The sequence below is a fragment of the Tympanuchus pallidicinctus genome, unplaced genomic scaffold, assembly GCF_026119805.1.
Source record: "Tympanuchus pallidicinctus isolate F22 unplaced genomic scaffold, pur_lepc_1.0 scaffold24, whole genome shotgun sequence".
NCBI classification, from domain to species: domain Eukaryota; kingdom Metazoa; phylum Chordata; class Aves; order Galliformes; family Phasianidae; genus Tympanuchus; species Tympanuchus pallidicinctus.
Window position 1 is genome coordinate 2,144,219 of NW_026294741.1, and position 14,911 is coordinate 2,159,129.

At 41.2% G+C, this 14,911-nt stretch overlaps 1 protein-coding gene across 13 annotated transcripts in view; it reads left to right on the forward strand.

Annotated features, from left to right (window-relative positions):
* Positions 1-14,911, forward strand: part of BCAS3 (BCAS3 microtubule associated cell migration factor) — a 302,365-nt gene that overhangs the window by 110,452 nt on the left and 177,002 nt on the right. For 10 of the 13 annotated variants that reach the window (XM_052688679.1, XM_052688678.1, XM_052688668.1 and 7 more), the window contains exons 17-20: positions 4,665-4,709; positions 10,802-10,926; positions 11,129-11,294; positions 12,389-12,489. In XM_052688679.1, the coding sequence (XP_052544639.1) occupies positions 4,665-4,709; positions 10,802-10,926; positions 11,129-11,294; positions 12,389-12,489 (437 nt within the window). The remainder of the gene's footprint in view (positions 1-4,664; positions 4,710-10,801; positions 10,927-11,128; positions 11,295-12,388; positions 12,490-14,911) is intronic. The other 3 variants (XM_052688670.1, XM_052688672.1, XM_052688676.1) reach the window with 1 other exon arrangement.

Sequence of the window (14,911 nt, forward strand, 5' to 3'; positions counted from 1 at the left end):
AAAATGACCGAATTGAGACAGCAGCCTTAACTTAAACCTCCAGGGGGCAAAGCGTGTGTTTAACATATTTAACATCTGCCCTCATATTTCTGCAAACACATAGCAATGTAAGTCTGTACAGTGTAATATTTAGACAGGACAGGGACCATCTGCCTCACTCTGAGAAGTGTAGGAGGCATGTATTGCTGCAAATGGCAAAAGACAGATGTATTTACACCTACGTGGTCAGCACCTTTAAGCAGCGCTCCAAGGAAACAAGGCTCTTCTTTGGAAGCAGCTGCTTAACCTTGTGATTGTGCAGTGATCAGAAAAGGAGGAGGAATGGCAATCGGTTGGATTTTACCATCGCTGCTCAGTGGCCCTTAAAGCTGATTCCTTTTCCGTTGTTTCAACATGTAAAGAGTGACACATTTCTTCTGTTACAGTGCATTTTGAAAAGTAAAAAGCAAGCCAAAAAGAACGCTGTATAATTTGCCCACTCTGGTTTCATCCGTTCTGTTTGCTTTTAGCTTCTCTAATACAAGATATCTTACTTAAGTTTTTCAGGTTTTATTAACCATGTAGAGGTTTGTTTTGCCAGTATCCGGGACAGCAAACTATTTTTCAGGTGAAAGGACCTATCACTGCCATTAATAGGATCTGTCTCCAGCAGAGCTCAATGCGTGTCACTTTATTTGACAAGTGGAACGGCAGTAAATTCTTTACAAGTGGTCGCTGTAGCCCCGTGGGAATGAAAGACCAGAATCTGGAGCTGTGTCATGATGGTGCTGTTCATCACAGATATTTTTTTCATGTAAGCTTGTATGTTTGGGAGCATTATCTGATGGGACATTGAGCTCTGATTCCGAGCAGTTTCCATTCTCAGCACTCAGTACCTCTGTGCAGTACCTCCCTTACCCATCACCATCACACGTTCCCTGCCCTCCATTTCTTCCCTTGCTTTTTCAGGTCTCCCAGGGCAACTCCCCCACCTCCAGAAGCACTTCATTTTTGTCCCTATGTTTTCTCATCCTGCTGACTCACTTTCCTGCAGTTTGTGCTGTCAGTGCATTCTGAGGAGCAGATAGATGTTCCCAAAGGAGCTCTGGCACTAATGAGGAAGGAAGCATCTAATGTTTTAAAGATTAGGGGGATGCAAGACAGCGAAGGAGATAGGTTTAATAAGTCTTTATAGATCCATGCCTCAGTTTCCCTCTCAGAATTTTAATAGTTATGCTGAATTCCTTCTCAGGTCTCGTGAATGGGTTAATTCATTGCTCCTGTAACAAAGAGCTCATAGATTGGAAAGAGGAAGAGCTGTGCGGTCCATCTCACGCTTGTCCGTAACAGGGAGTGCATCCGAACATGGCAGAGGACAGCTTTGTGCTGTGCAGCTTCATAAGCGTGCCTTGTGTTTGTGGAATGAGTTGTAGTTTGTTTCCAGTGTAAGAATGTGGGGACACAGACGCACCGTAATAGGAAGAAGGGAAATAAACGATAGAGGAACGGCCCCAAAAGGAAAACCATTTCAACAATGGACTTCTCTGGCAGCAGCTGGAGAACTTTCTGGTTTTAACTTTCTCGAGCTGTTCGGTTGTTATGTTTGTATCATACTTCATTCTCAGATTCATTATAGATGTAGTGAAACACAAAGATGTGCCCTACATTCGTTGGGTCTTGTCACAGCAGAGATGTCCAATGCATCTTGCAGGAAAAGAGACAAACTTTTTATGTTTTCCATCCAATAACCATGGATAGTGAATTTTTAAACATGAAACTCCATCCGTTCTTCATCCAACTCCCCATTTTCATTCCTCATTACACCCTGAATAAGAGGAGGAGTAGGTTAAGTGTCTGATGTTGAAGCAGGCTGAGATATTATCATTTTAATGTTTCTCTTTGCTTTTATTTCATGTACTGAACATCACTGGTATCCTGTTTATCCTATTTGGCTCAGAAAGGCTTGGTTAATCCCAGGTTTCACTACTGGGGCAAGCAAAAATAAGGTGTGCAAAGTCCTGTCGTCGTAGTGTAGTTATGGAGGTACAGGAACTAAAAATCAAGACAATATTAAAAGCAAATCTGAAGAATTCATTGAAATAGGTTGGCTGCTGTGCGTGCTGCAGGCAGGCACTCAGGCACATTTCTCAGGCGTGTTTTACGTCGCTTTAACATTTTATAAAATATATTTTGGTTGTAAAGCAACTCCTGTAAGTGATACCAAATACAGTCAGGATGGCAATGAGGGTTTGAGTAAATGAGGGTCACGTGTTTTATTAAAAACTTAAATAGTTGCAAGTTTATATTAAACATAACAAAGTTGAATAATATTTCAGTTTTGAATTTGCTAAAATTCAGAAAAGAAATTAAGAAAATGCTGTTGGAATTTTGAATCATAAATCATCTTCAGTTATTATTTTCCTTTAGAATTCCCCACTAACCACAAGAGCAGAGAACCTCAGTGAGGTTTCTGCCTTGGCATTGCTGTGTTACTGCCATCGAGCGCAGCCATCTGCTGCTGTCTTTTCAAGGTTGGGTTATCCTGTAATTTGTACTCCCCCCATTAACATACCATCCATATTGTGTGAAGGAAATACTGAAAAACAATTACTGAAATAAATGTCTTAGGAAAAAAACAGTCATTTTCAAAGAAAGTGGGACTCACGAATGTAAAAATCCGTGTTCATCTTTCTGATGGCTATAAATAAGACTATAGCTTAGTCTTGTGACTAATTACATTTCCCACATAACACAAGATTTTGAGTCTATGTATGGAAAAAATTGTTACTAACAACAGCAACACTATAAAACAAGAAAGCATCTTCTACTGAAGACTGTATCCCCCTAGGTAATTTATATTTAAACTGGAAAGAATTTCTTAATGTGCAAATATAATTGGGTCAGTATAGTATGGTGGGCTAAAAACCCCAGATATCCCCACTGTTGTAATGCACTCACGTGAGCATCATGAGCCTGCTTTGTGCAGATACAGAAACTGAGGCAGGTGGAAAAGGAATTGCTTGCTAAATGTCCGGGGTCAAGCAATTCCAGGCTCCCAGTCAGAGCTGCCCACCTCCAGTGACTCTTCAAATACACACAGGATAGATTCTGGGAATTGAACCGGATTGGTTGTGGGCTGTACAAAAACCTTAGCTTTTCAGTGCTTAAAGTGTGCAGCAGTGCTTTGCTGATGTGATGCTGAGCCATGAGAGCGGCCCTCAGCTCCACGAGGCGCTGAGTATTGCTGTATGGCACGTCCTAGCACTCGTACACTGCATGCAATTCGTACATTTCTGGCAGTGTAGTTGGGGTTTTGTTCAATCACCATGCATTATGTCTGGAAAGGCAGCAGGTTCCATCAAATGAGGAGCGGGCACAGGATTTTTTTCCACAGTATTCCGTTCCGTATTGGATTTTTACATCCTAGAATGTAGAACATACATCTTACTTTTCTACCTTCACATTAAAGGTGTTCTTATGAGATGTCTGCATTTCTTGATGTTGCACTCTTGCCAGATTTAGTTTTTTCAATTTTTTTTTGTGCTGCTCTAATTTTAAATGTTTACACATAAGGCTGAGTGCACGACACCTCGCAGTGGTGGACCTGCTGGGTTTAGTTGATTTACTGAAAATACTTCAATTGTTTCAACTGGCCAGAGTTCATCCCTGAGTCCAGGTATGAAAAGAAAGATGATGCATTGGCATTTACCAAATCAGTCATTCAGTACTGTTGTGGGTAATGTTACATCCCAAATGGGAATCAAAGGAGCTGTGAGCACATGAGCAGCTCCACATTTACCTCCTGTTTTGCTTTTCAGATTTTATGCAAATGTCAGTATGGCAATGGCTGGTGATGTAAACAAGGGGAAATTCCATGCAAAATGCTCTAAAATTAGTGGTGTGTGATACCACTCTCAGAACTATGCACTGTACCAAGTAGTTCAGCTGCAACCACATCATGGTACAGATACATTGCAGAGTGGCCAAAAGCACTAAGCTCTACAAATTGGGTGATTTTTAACATCAGGTGTATTCGAAGCAAGTTAGGATTCTCTTCCCTGCATTCTGTGCAAGCTCATCAATGGGGGAATAAGATTTCTGGGTCATCTAGTCGCTAGAGATGATTAATTTGATAGTATCTTTCTATCCTAGGAAAAGGGCTGCGGAGCTTTCCCGCAGAGGAGTGCCTTGTGCTGCAGTCTCTCTTGCCCAGTGCATTCACCAAACTGTCCAATGCAGAGCTTCAGTGTTTCACGGGGAGCAGCCACACATTTGTTGCTCTTGTTGCTAATTTACTCTGTTTACCTGTTATGACTTCCAACATCTATTTAAGGCTCTCTTGACTACATTTGCCTAAGAATTGTCTGCAGACTAAACTGTGTCTAACTTGAACTACCACGCCAGAGCCCACCTGCACGTGATGCATCGCATGTGTCGCAGTGTGGTGCATGGAGAGGGAGCCGTGCAGCCGCTCGCGCTGTGGCCGCGTGCTCTGGGCAGGCGCCGCTCCGTGTGTCAGCATGCTGGTGATGTGAGAGGCCTACATCTCTTTCAGGGCATCATGAATGGTTATGACAGTTATTTTGTTTACCTTCTGCGTAAATCTTAATAGCATGATGTAGAGTGTACTTGTTGGTAATTGAGTTTTCATCTAATTTCTGTGCATTTTTCCCCCTTCCGTGAAGACCTTACCTGTTTGGAGCAGGATGTTTTTCCATAAAAGCTCCATGGTGAGTTCTCAGTTCAATCCCAGCATGCCTATAATTCATTTGCTGTACTCACTAAACATAACTCTGTGTTTAGACTTTTTGTTTGGGATTATTTATTTTTTTTCCACATTGTTCACTGCATGGCTGATCCATAGGTGGAAGCACTGCATAATTTCACTTTTAAGCTGTGGATGCATATTCACCATCGAGTGTTGTCAAGCAAATGCATTCTGTTTTTGTTGTTGTTTTTTTTTAACCTTTGACGGTGCATTTAATTTTTAAGTAGCAAAGAAGCTGAAAAACTTAATTATTTTCCAACAGGCAAAAAGGATTGCAAGTGATTTTCAAAGCAGATCTGCTTTTTTGTATAGCTTCCCTTCCTATAGTGGCACTAAGTTGCTCACAGACAGAAATCATCAGTGATGACCTCCTGATACTAAGCCAGATTAGCAGTGAGTAGACAGTAAAGTATTGCAGTAAGAGATGTAAAGCAAGCCAGGTGGGCACTGCAAAAGAATAATAATTTACAAAGCTTATCACACCTGAGGAAAAAATGAACCACAGTTCCTTTAATGTGAGGATGTTTGACAATAATGTATTATTTTTTATAATATGTAAAATAGAAGCATATTTCAAAGGGAGAACAGTTCATAAGTTTCGTTTTGCCGGGGCTCGGTTCGGGATTCATACAGAGCTTTGTAACAGCCAGCCACATTTTATCACGTGAGGGTTGGGTGGCTGCAGTTATAAGCATCAAGACTGGACGAAGTCGGGGGTTTTCTTAGGAGATGTGCATGGTCTGTGTGTCTTTGAGAACGTATCACTTCAGCAGAGAGGTGTTGGTAGGAGGGAGGCTGAGGGTGGCTCACGCAGGGTGCGTAAGCTGTGCAAACTCTCGAAAAGCAAAGGCACTGTGAAACAAAAGGAAAGGGAACATTTACTGCTTATCACATGAATCATTATTACGTGAGCATTGCAGGGAAGGAATTAACAGCACAGTATTTGGCTCCCAAAGCAGTATTCCTATGGAGCGTTCCGAAATGCAGTCTGTGATGCACCCAAATTTCGTCTGGCAGTGACCTAAGGAGTGAAGGGCTCTGGAAGAGGAGTGCTGAGCACGGCATGCATTGGCCAGTGCTGCTGGGAGCTCCCTTCATAGCATGGGCTCCCAGCACTGCAGCCTTGTCAACCAGAAATGACTTTAGATTGAAGCAAGATTAAAAGGCCGAGATTAAAGAGGGGAATGTATGAAATAGACTCAGAAATCGTTGCCTGTCTTTCACAAGACTCTCTTGTGGTTTGTTTAACACCAGTGCTAGCTCACAAATATGGGCTTTCCTAGCCTACAGAGAAATTAGGATAAAAAACACACTTTGGGCAGGGAAAGAAGTCATGTTGTTCCCATTAAAGTCTTAATGAGACCTAAATTATGTAAACAGAATGAATGGAGATTTGACAGCTTATTGCCTGGCGAATAAAGGAGCCTGCTATTTCTTTCTTGCTTTCTCTTGTTTTATTCATGATTTGACAACTGGGAACATGTCTTTATTTTCCTTTTTTCGGCACAAAGATAAAGTAATGAAGATGTTTGTATTTTGAGGCAGATAGGAGTTTTCAGTAATTTTGCAGCTATAAATTTTGTGCAGTGTTTTTCTCTGGTACTTTTGTGGCCACTTATGAGAAAACTTTTCCCTTCAAAAATGGAGCGTGCCCATTTTGGTGGATTTCTCTGCGGATGATTTGTGCAGTGACTTACAGATCAGTGCTGTTGTTTTTATGAATCTGATGTGTTTAAAACCTCGTCACTGGTGATATAAAACCAAACAGGGGCTGCAGAGAATGAGAATCGCACTATTTTGTAGATGATACTTCGTTTCATAAACCAATTTCTTCATATCGTGGATCTGAAATTTGTTTTTTATACATTTAAAGCCGTGTCACTTGTTTGCTGTCTGAAATTGAAGACATTGAACAGCCAGCAGTATTCTGAAGGACACGGAGCTCTGTGAGGCACACTCCATGCCTCTGTTGGTACCCTGTGGTTTTCACCAGTTGCCTATGATTTTCAGAGCATTTAAATAGAATTAATTCTTTTTTCTTACCTCCTTAAATTGGGAAAATAGTAACAAATGAAAAGTAGCTGAGATACAGTTACGATGTTTTATGATGGTCAGTTATGAGCACACTTCAGAAGCTGTGGCAGACGTTAGGGTTGGTTACAGAAGTCAAGGAGTCTTAGTGCTGAGTTGTTTCAGAAGCTCTTCATCTTTTGTTCTTTGTCAGCATGAAAAAACTTGCACGCTCCTGCTGCAGTCTTCATTTTTTTAAGGAGATGACAGTGGTGCCTTAATTATCGTCAGCTTCCTCTCAACTTTTGCACCATTTCCATAGAAAATGCACATGTGTGTTTTTTACTGGTTATGTACACATCTATTCTCAGTGTTCCTACACTGAAAATGGGAATCATCCTCCGAAATGATGTCAGAGAAGTTAGTTATTATCAGCAGCACGCATTTCCCCAGATGTCCTGTACTGAGCTGAAGATTGAGTTCTAGCGGGTGCCTTTGTCTCCATCTTCAAGTGGGACAGGTGCACGGGAGCTGCTGGAAACTGAAATTGCACTGCATGGCCTTTGCTGAGGCAGAGATCTCCTGGAGTGTGGGTGATGTAACGCCAAGGTTTTTGTTAGCACTGTTCTACAGCTCAGCATCGTGACAGAGAGGGGTCGGTGTGCTGGGCAGGAGGCACGGCCATCTCCATTCCTTTTCTCCTCCGCAGTGTTCTTCATCCTCCTGCAGCAGAGCTCAGCCAATGGAAGAAGCCCCACGCCGTGCCCTGCGGTTCGCTGGGCCTTTCCTGCACCAGGGCCTCTTGCAGAGGGGCTGCACAGGACTTGGAGAACGGGGGCAGCTTTCTGCAAACCCGGCAGTGGAAGTGGATGGCAGAGCCTGCCTGAGATCCTCAGCTCCCTGCTTTGATGGGCACTCGGGCACGATCTGCTCGAGTGACAGAGGAAAAAGCCTTATTGCCCCCCTAGGGTGAAACAAGCAGAAATGGTTCTTTTTTTGCAGATAAACTCTGGGACCGTTAGCTCTTTCTGTGTTATGTTTTTTCTTTTTTTTTTAACCTTCTGCTGTAGGTTTCTGCATCGATACCATTGGGAAAATAACAGTGCTGTGCCGTGGTGAGTGCTTGGTGTAGGTGGGCAGACCCAGACGGGAAGAAGTCTGCCAACAATTTATCCTCCACGTCTCTTACAGGGCCGTTGTGTCTCGTGATGGAAGATTGAAATTAAGAGCAAAGATTTTGGTCAGATTAGTTCAACTTTTCTTATTTCTTCTGCCCTTCTTCCTGCATCATAAGCCTTTCCTGCAAAAAGATACAGCGTAATATTCTGAATGTCAGTATATTGTGAAGATTGCTTGAAATTAACTGTTTTTAAAAGTGAGCCCAAATGTGCCTTAATTTCAGCTCATGGAATAATTTACGAAGTGCTGACAGGCTGAGAGCAAGGAAAGAGCAGAAGTTCTTAGCAGAAACCAGTCATTCACCACCTACCTTCAACATTTCTGTTTTGTTATCGTTTATAAAGCTGAGAGGGTGCTTGCATCTACGTAATGATGAGGATTTATAGTTTTCAAGTTGTTAAAATATCATAATGACATGAAAATATATTTTTCTAATGGCATTACCATTACAGAAAAATAATTTGGCTTTTGAGATCTACTGAAAGAAAGAAACTTGAGTTGGAACGTATTGATGAAAACTGAGAGGTTAAAGTGAAAAGGTGGGAAACCGAAAGGTTCCGTAGTTACAATAATTTCAGTGTAGACCTGTTGACATCCCTGCACTTATTTCAGAAATATGCAGAAACCAATGTGATGCAGCAGCAGTCCTTGGCTTTTGTTTTTCGCAGGACTAAGTTGAACCACATGAGTGCTGATGTTTTGCAGGGTCTGCTCTCTCTGACTACAAAACACCACTCTGGGACGGAAAATGTTTTGTCACTGAAGCCAACACTTCAATGCACGCCTTGAAAAATGTACATCTTAAAGATACAAAGTAAATAGAATGTAGTCCAGAGCATTTCCTCCAGCTGTGTATGCCTGTGTTTGGTTGAGCAGAGCTCTTTGGGACTCAGAGCGTCCCAAACTCAGCAGAGATTCTGTAATTTGTTGTTGATCTCAGGTTCCCTTCTGCTGAAAGGCTCAAAGCAATGGTTGAAGTCCATTATGTCTCTGGTTTATGTTTTAGGATAGCATTTGCTTCTACTTTGTTGGTGGTTTTTTTCTCCTTTTTATATCATCTCAGTAACCTTGGGTGTGTGGTGAGAATATTTAGAATATTAGGAATATTAGAATAGCATAGAAAGATAATTTTCAAGAGTTTCTGTGAGGAAGCAAATGTGAGTGAATCCTGTTGGTACTCATAGTTGGCTCTGTACTGATTGAGGGGCAACATCATCCTTCTTAAATCTTGTTTAACATTAAGAACGAACATTTATTGTTTGAAGCACGGATCAGTAAGAAGCCCGCGATGAGTGCACGCATTGCAGCATCATTTCTGCAGTGGTGTCCATGTGTGAGTGCTTGGAAGCTGAGAACTAATAATAGTTTTCAACACACAGTTTGTCCCAGAACCGATGGGAAGGGCTGCTTGTGGGACAGATGACTATTCAAAGTGAGCAAAATCTATTCTGAATTTTTATGAGCGGCTGACAAGTAGTGTGTTAATATCAATCAGAAATTCTGATGTTGTGGTCAGGAACTTTTTGGAACACAGAGTTTGGATCCAGTAATCTGTAATTGCAGATGTAACAGTTGGATATGAAGTGCTTTGTGGTAGTTCAATATCGGAGTTACTGACTATAAATTGCAATTGCTCTTTGGGGACGTTCCACCTTCTGGTGTAAGCAGAAGAGCTTCAGGACCGGTCTGAGTCCATGAATGTTCGTTTGAATATTACAGTCAATGTAACACAGTTCCTTTTGGAAGGTTGTTTTCATGCTGTTATTTTGTTTTATTTCTTATTTTTTCTGCAAATGAAACACGTGGCCACAGGTTTGCTGTATCTGTGACCTGTGGCACATACGTATCTGCACACACAATTAGGATTTAAGAACTTAAAAACAAATAAGAATGTGGCAGTGTAATCAGAGATAGATATATTGTGGAATAGGAATTAATGAAAGAAAAAATAAAGTGGGGAAAGGTAGGAAGAGAAGGAAGCAATGACATAGAATATAAGAAAGAGAGAGAAAGGAAATTGCAAAGATGGAAAAAAGAATAGGACACGGATAAGAAGGAATCCTGTGTGAACTTCTCAATCAGTGTTCCTGCTGAGGAACAAATGAGATCCAGGTTTGCTGGGCAGTGCTCTAAAAAGAGCTTTGAATTCATATAAATCTGGAAGGAGTCGAAGAAGAAAGTGAAAATGCAGTCGTGTTTCAGTACAACACAGTGACAAGCCACTCGATGTGCTACTTGTACATTGTTCAGTATCGTAGGAGAATTTTTCTTACTCTTTTTATTTGGTGCAATTACTGATTTGTTTTAACATATAGCACGAGTGTACACATTCTTTCCCTTCCCTCCTGTCCTCTGCATGCTGTTCCCTCTTACCTGTTGCTCACGTCGTGTCTATTGCAGTGGTTTCAATGCCATCCTCACTGTCTGGGTTGTAGCTGAGCAGCAGTCAGTGTGAGTGTCAGCTGGATGCGGATCTTCTGCAAATGCTGGGAAAGACCAGCCGCCTTGGGTGGCAGCCCCAGACTCCGTTTTCATTCCCAAAGGGCTTCCAAATGTCTGCATTCCCTTTGGAATTTGTTTCTATTGAATGCAAATGTTCAATATTGGGTCTTTCAAACAGTCTAACCAATTCTGCATTATGAGCAGTGCTGTTCTTCAAGTTAATGAGTTCAGCGATCGAGGGGAATTTGGAACCTATTATCCAGAAACACTGAGCATCTGTAAGTCCTGCCAGATCATAGGGGAACTGCAGATATTCAGCACCTCCGAATTTGTACCTGAGAATGGCTGTGAAGCAAAGGACATCGTCATTTTTCAAGTATCAATTTGCCTAATTTGTTTTTTTGTTTTTGTTTTTAATTTAAGCAAAACCAAACCGGCTCCACAGATTTCACCCAGTAAGTCTGTGGGAGGAGAGTTTTGTGTCGCTGCAGTCTTTGGATCATCGAGGTCGTGGTTTGCAAACAATGCTGGGCTGAAAAGAGAAAAAGGTAGGGAAACTTTCTGGAAATTAACTGTGCTGCTTATGATTTTCTTTTTGTCTCCCCAGCCCCTGCAGTTCTTTTAGTTGATGTATTTGACCACAAGTTTATTAAGCCGAGCGACTTCCAAGAATAGTCGGCCATTTCAGTAAATATTTTTTCAGTTTCTCTTCTGCTGTTGCAGTAAGATTTTCTTTCTTCTCGCAAACAGATCAATCAAAGCAGTTTGTAGTGGAGTCACTGTACATCATCAGCTGCTACGGGAGCCTCGTGGAGCATGTGTTGGAGCCACGTCCGCTCAGCACTGCTCCCAAGATCAGTGATGACACCCCTCTGGAAATGATGACGTGCCCGAGAGCCAGCTGGACTTTGGTTAGGTAGCTCATTTCTTTTTCTTTCTGTCCTCCTTTTTGTCCAGTAAATGAGTATGAACTTCTTTTTTTTTTGAAAGGAATGAATGAACTGCATCAAGATTTTTGCTGTTATTTTTATCTGTTACGGACTTTCCATTAAAAGAGGATTCAATAGCCAATTCAAGCCTAAATTTTCTTGTAGTTCTGTTAGTGCTTAGACGTGGAGCTATGTGAACACGTGTAAGATCAATAGAGATCTTTATCAGTTGGTGATTTTAAATGATCAGTTTGTAATTTAGTTTTTTATATATTTTATATTTATAAATACAGAATTCTGCCATGAGAGATGAGTGAGGTTTTCCAGATGAAGCATTGCAGAGTTAGGCGAGTTATCCTGTAAGTAGCTGAAGGTAGCATTTCTTGAGGTAGCTGAAGAAATTATTCCTGACATGTGGAGGAAAGTAAACAAAAATTGATGAGAAACTGTTGTCAGTGCTTTTGACGTTTTAAAATATTTTCTTATCGATTTTTCTTGGCTCCTATATTCCTTAGTGCTGCTTATTGCTGGACTGGATTGATCAATACTTGATTTACCAAGCTATTTAGGAATGGCCCACCCTAATTAAAATTACAACACAGACTTCTAGACCATTATTGTTGAAATGAGTAGGTTGTAATGGAATTGAAAATTCTAATTGGATCAATAGTCCATAACTTTACACAGCTTTATTTTCACAGTTTGTAAATGCTCAATGACTTTACAGTATTGAAGCAATGCTAGTTAACAGAACACAAAAGTTCCCCAGGTTCTGCAGTATGTTTATATTAAATAATGTTGCCGTGGTCCTAAACGTATTTACCAGCATGATCTGAACTGCCTTCGTCATTTTGGTGTGCAGTATTTGCTGCAGCTGACAAGCAAGTATTGTCTTCACAATCTGCACAATTTGGCCACGCTGCACAGCTGCCTGTGGTGTACTTCAGTGTTTGAACAAGCTAATTTAAGTAATTACAAACATTTTGTGAGCTTGTATAGATAATTACACGTGATGACAGAAATGCTGATTTACATTCTCTGTATTAGGCTTAAATATTAATAGTCTTGTGTTTTACCTCAGAACTCCTCAGTGGAATGAGCTCCAACCACCATTTAATGCAAACCATCCACTGCTGCTGGCTGCCGATGCAGTACAGTACTACCAGTATCTTCTTGCTGGCTGTAAGTAGCTGACAACTTTTTGTCTTATGTGCAAGCTGTGTGCTGAGCATGACTTTCTGAGAGGGATTTTCAAGCTGCATTCTTCAAACAAAATGACAGCAGTTGGCCAAAATTGGCTTTCTAAAAATTCATTATGAATGAACTGGGAGGAGTAGGGTTTTTGTGTGAGATGTAACTGAAATGTGATGAAGATTCAGAGACAATTTACCATAAGAGATGAAGTTTTAGAAACGTAACAGTGTGCCAGTAATGATATAATTAGAGGGAGGTAAAATGTTTCCATGCATTTCCATTATAAAATATAAGTATATATGTATAGTTATAACATCTACCAGAACTAATGCTCTGATGTTCTTTATTCTTTTTCGTTTTTTTAATACATATTCCAAAAGATGTACATTCTGTTAGATTGCAGCAAACTGTAGGGAAAGGACCAGCATTGGGATGCTATACTTCCTGAGTAGTAGCTTACACTGAACAAGTGCGTGTTACATCAGAGGTTGGGGATGGGAGTGCCCACCCGTGGTTAGGTGTTTAGTAGTATCACATGAGCTCTTCTGTGCAGCAAGAAGCTGTGCTGGTTTCAGTATGTGTTCACCTTCAGAAAAGAGCTTCTTGTAAGCAGCTGTGCTAGCAATGGCAGAGTAGTAGAGTTAGATTCATTTCAACATGAGTCAAGCTCTTGAGGCCGTTGTGTAGGCAAAAAGTGAGAGCTTGGCAGGCCTTGCAAGTGTGACCCGTTAGCTACCCTAAAGACTTAAGGGTTTCTTCCCCTTACTTCTCTTGCTTTCAGCCATTTCCTCATGAAACTTACATTCAGAGACAAACAAGTGCATCTGCATTTTCCCACTTCCCTGGAAATCCTCATTGCTGGGCTGCTTCCAGCTGCTTCCCTTGGGAGCCCTGGCCCCACTTCCAGGGGTGGCTGCCCACCATGCTGTGCTGCCCAGCCACGCGTTTACAGGGGGTGTTACCCATCCTATGGCATATCCACAAACATTTGATTTATGTACCTGTATTTACAGATAATGCATGGATATTATACAGCTCTGGTATATATCACATATTTTTAATAGATAAATGAGTACTTTTATTTATAAAAGTCACATTTTTTTTTATTCTCACAATTCAGAGAAGACTGTTAGTAGTGATTATCAAGTCTCTTCTTTATTATCAAGGGTGTAGTCAAGACTGAAGTGATGTAACAGGCTGAATTCCACAACTCTTGGCATATGCAGAGGTACTCAAGGGGAAATCAGAGCCTCTGTGCAGTTGTCAGTGCAGCAAATGCCAGCAAGTTACGTGACAGGAGCATTCAAAATGCAGAAAGTGGACACCTGGGCTGAGAGGCAGGAAGGCTGAAGGTGGCTGTAAAAGCGATGTTGGCAGCAGACCAGATCTGTTGCCTCTACCTGTCCATCTGTTACGTGCTCTGAGAGCTCAAAATGTTGGGAAACCTGCAGGTTCTTCCTTTTTCCATGCTGCATGTAGGAAAGGGAAGGAAATTCACACTGTAGAAAATAGAAGACAGAGGTAACTAACAGCACACAAAACTGAGTGAGCTGTGCTTTGTAGCCAGAATGTTTTCTGATATTTCTGTGTTGTTTTACTTTCACATACAGGTATGTGGGCTCTGCTTTGAGAGGAAAGGTCATTGCAAGGATGCATGCTGGTTGTATAATATTTTATGATACAAATTTAAACACAGATCAGTATTTTCAAAAGAGAGTGAAAGGATATTGTCCATTGCTGTGTACGTTTATTGTTCTTTAGGGCTGTCAGGCCTCTTGCTTTGCAGAATTATCTAACCAGGCTAACAAACACAGTGTCTTCAGGGAAAACAGCAATACTAAGTCATGTTGAAGTGCTCTCCAAAGCCAGCTTTTATTCACAGATGCTAGCTCTGTTTGGGAGTCCTTGCAGCTTGTCTGTTCGGCCAACATTCCATTCCCCCCTTCTCCCCTCCCCACATTCTCTGCTCTAGTTGTGGACATCTTTCTCTTCCATGCTGTCTTCAGCTATTTCTCCTGCCGGCTGTCAAGCCTATGAATTATTGCATGTAGTAGGCAGTTATTGCAGTACACGTCCAAAAGCACAGAATGCTGTCTGGGGAATTTTGGACATTCTGTACAAGTATTTGTAAACTTTTTCATTTCTGCAGAAATGTAAGTAATACACGAATACCAGCTGAACAAAAGCCTTTCAGAGAGCACTGATGTGCAGATGCACAGATACATTTACTTATTTCTCTGTATTTCATTAACAACTCAAGGACTGTCTGTTTCAAATGTCTTCTGTACTGGGACCTTTTTAATGGAAGAGGAGTGATGGCTAGATTCCAGCAATATAATGAAGTTCCATTATTTGAATAACAGCAAATAATTTTAAGTCCTATGAGTTGGAATTGGGACAGTACAGAATA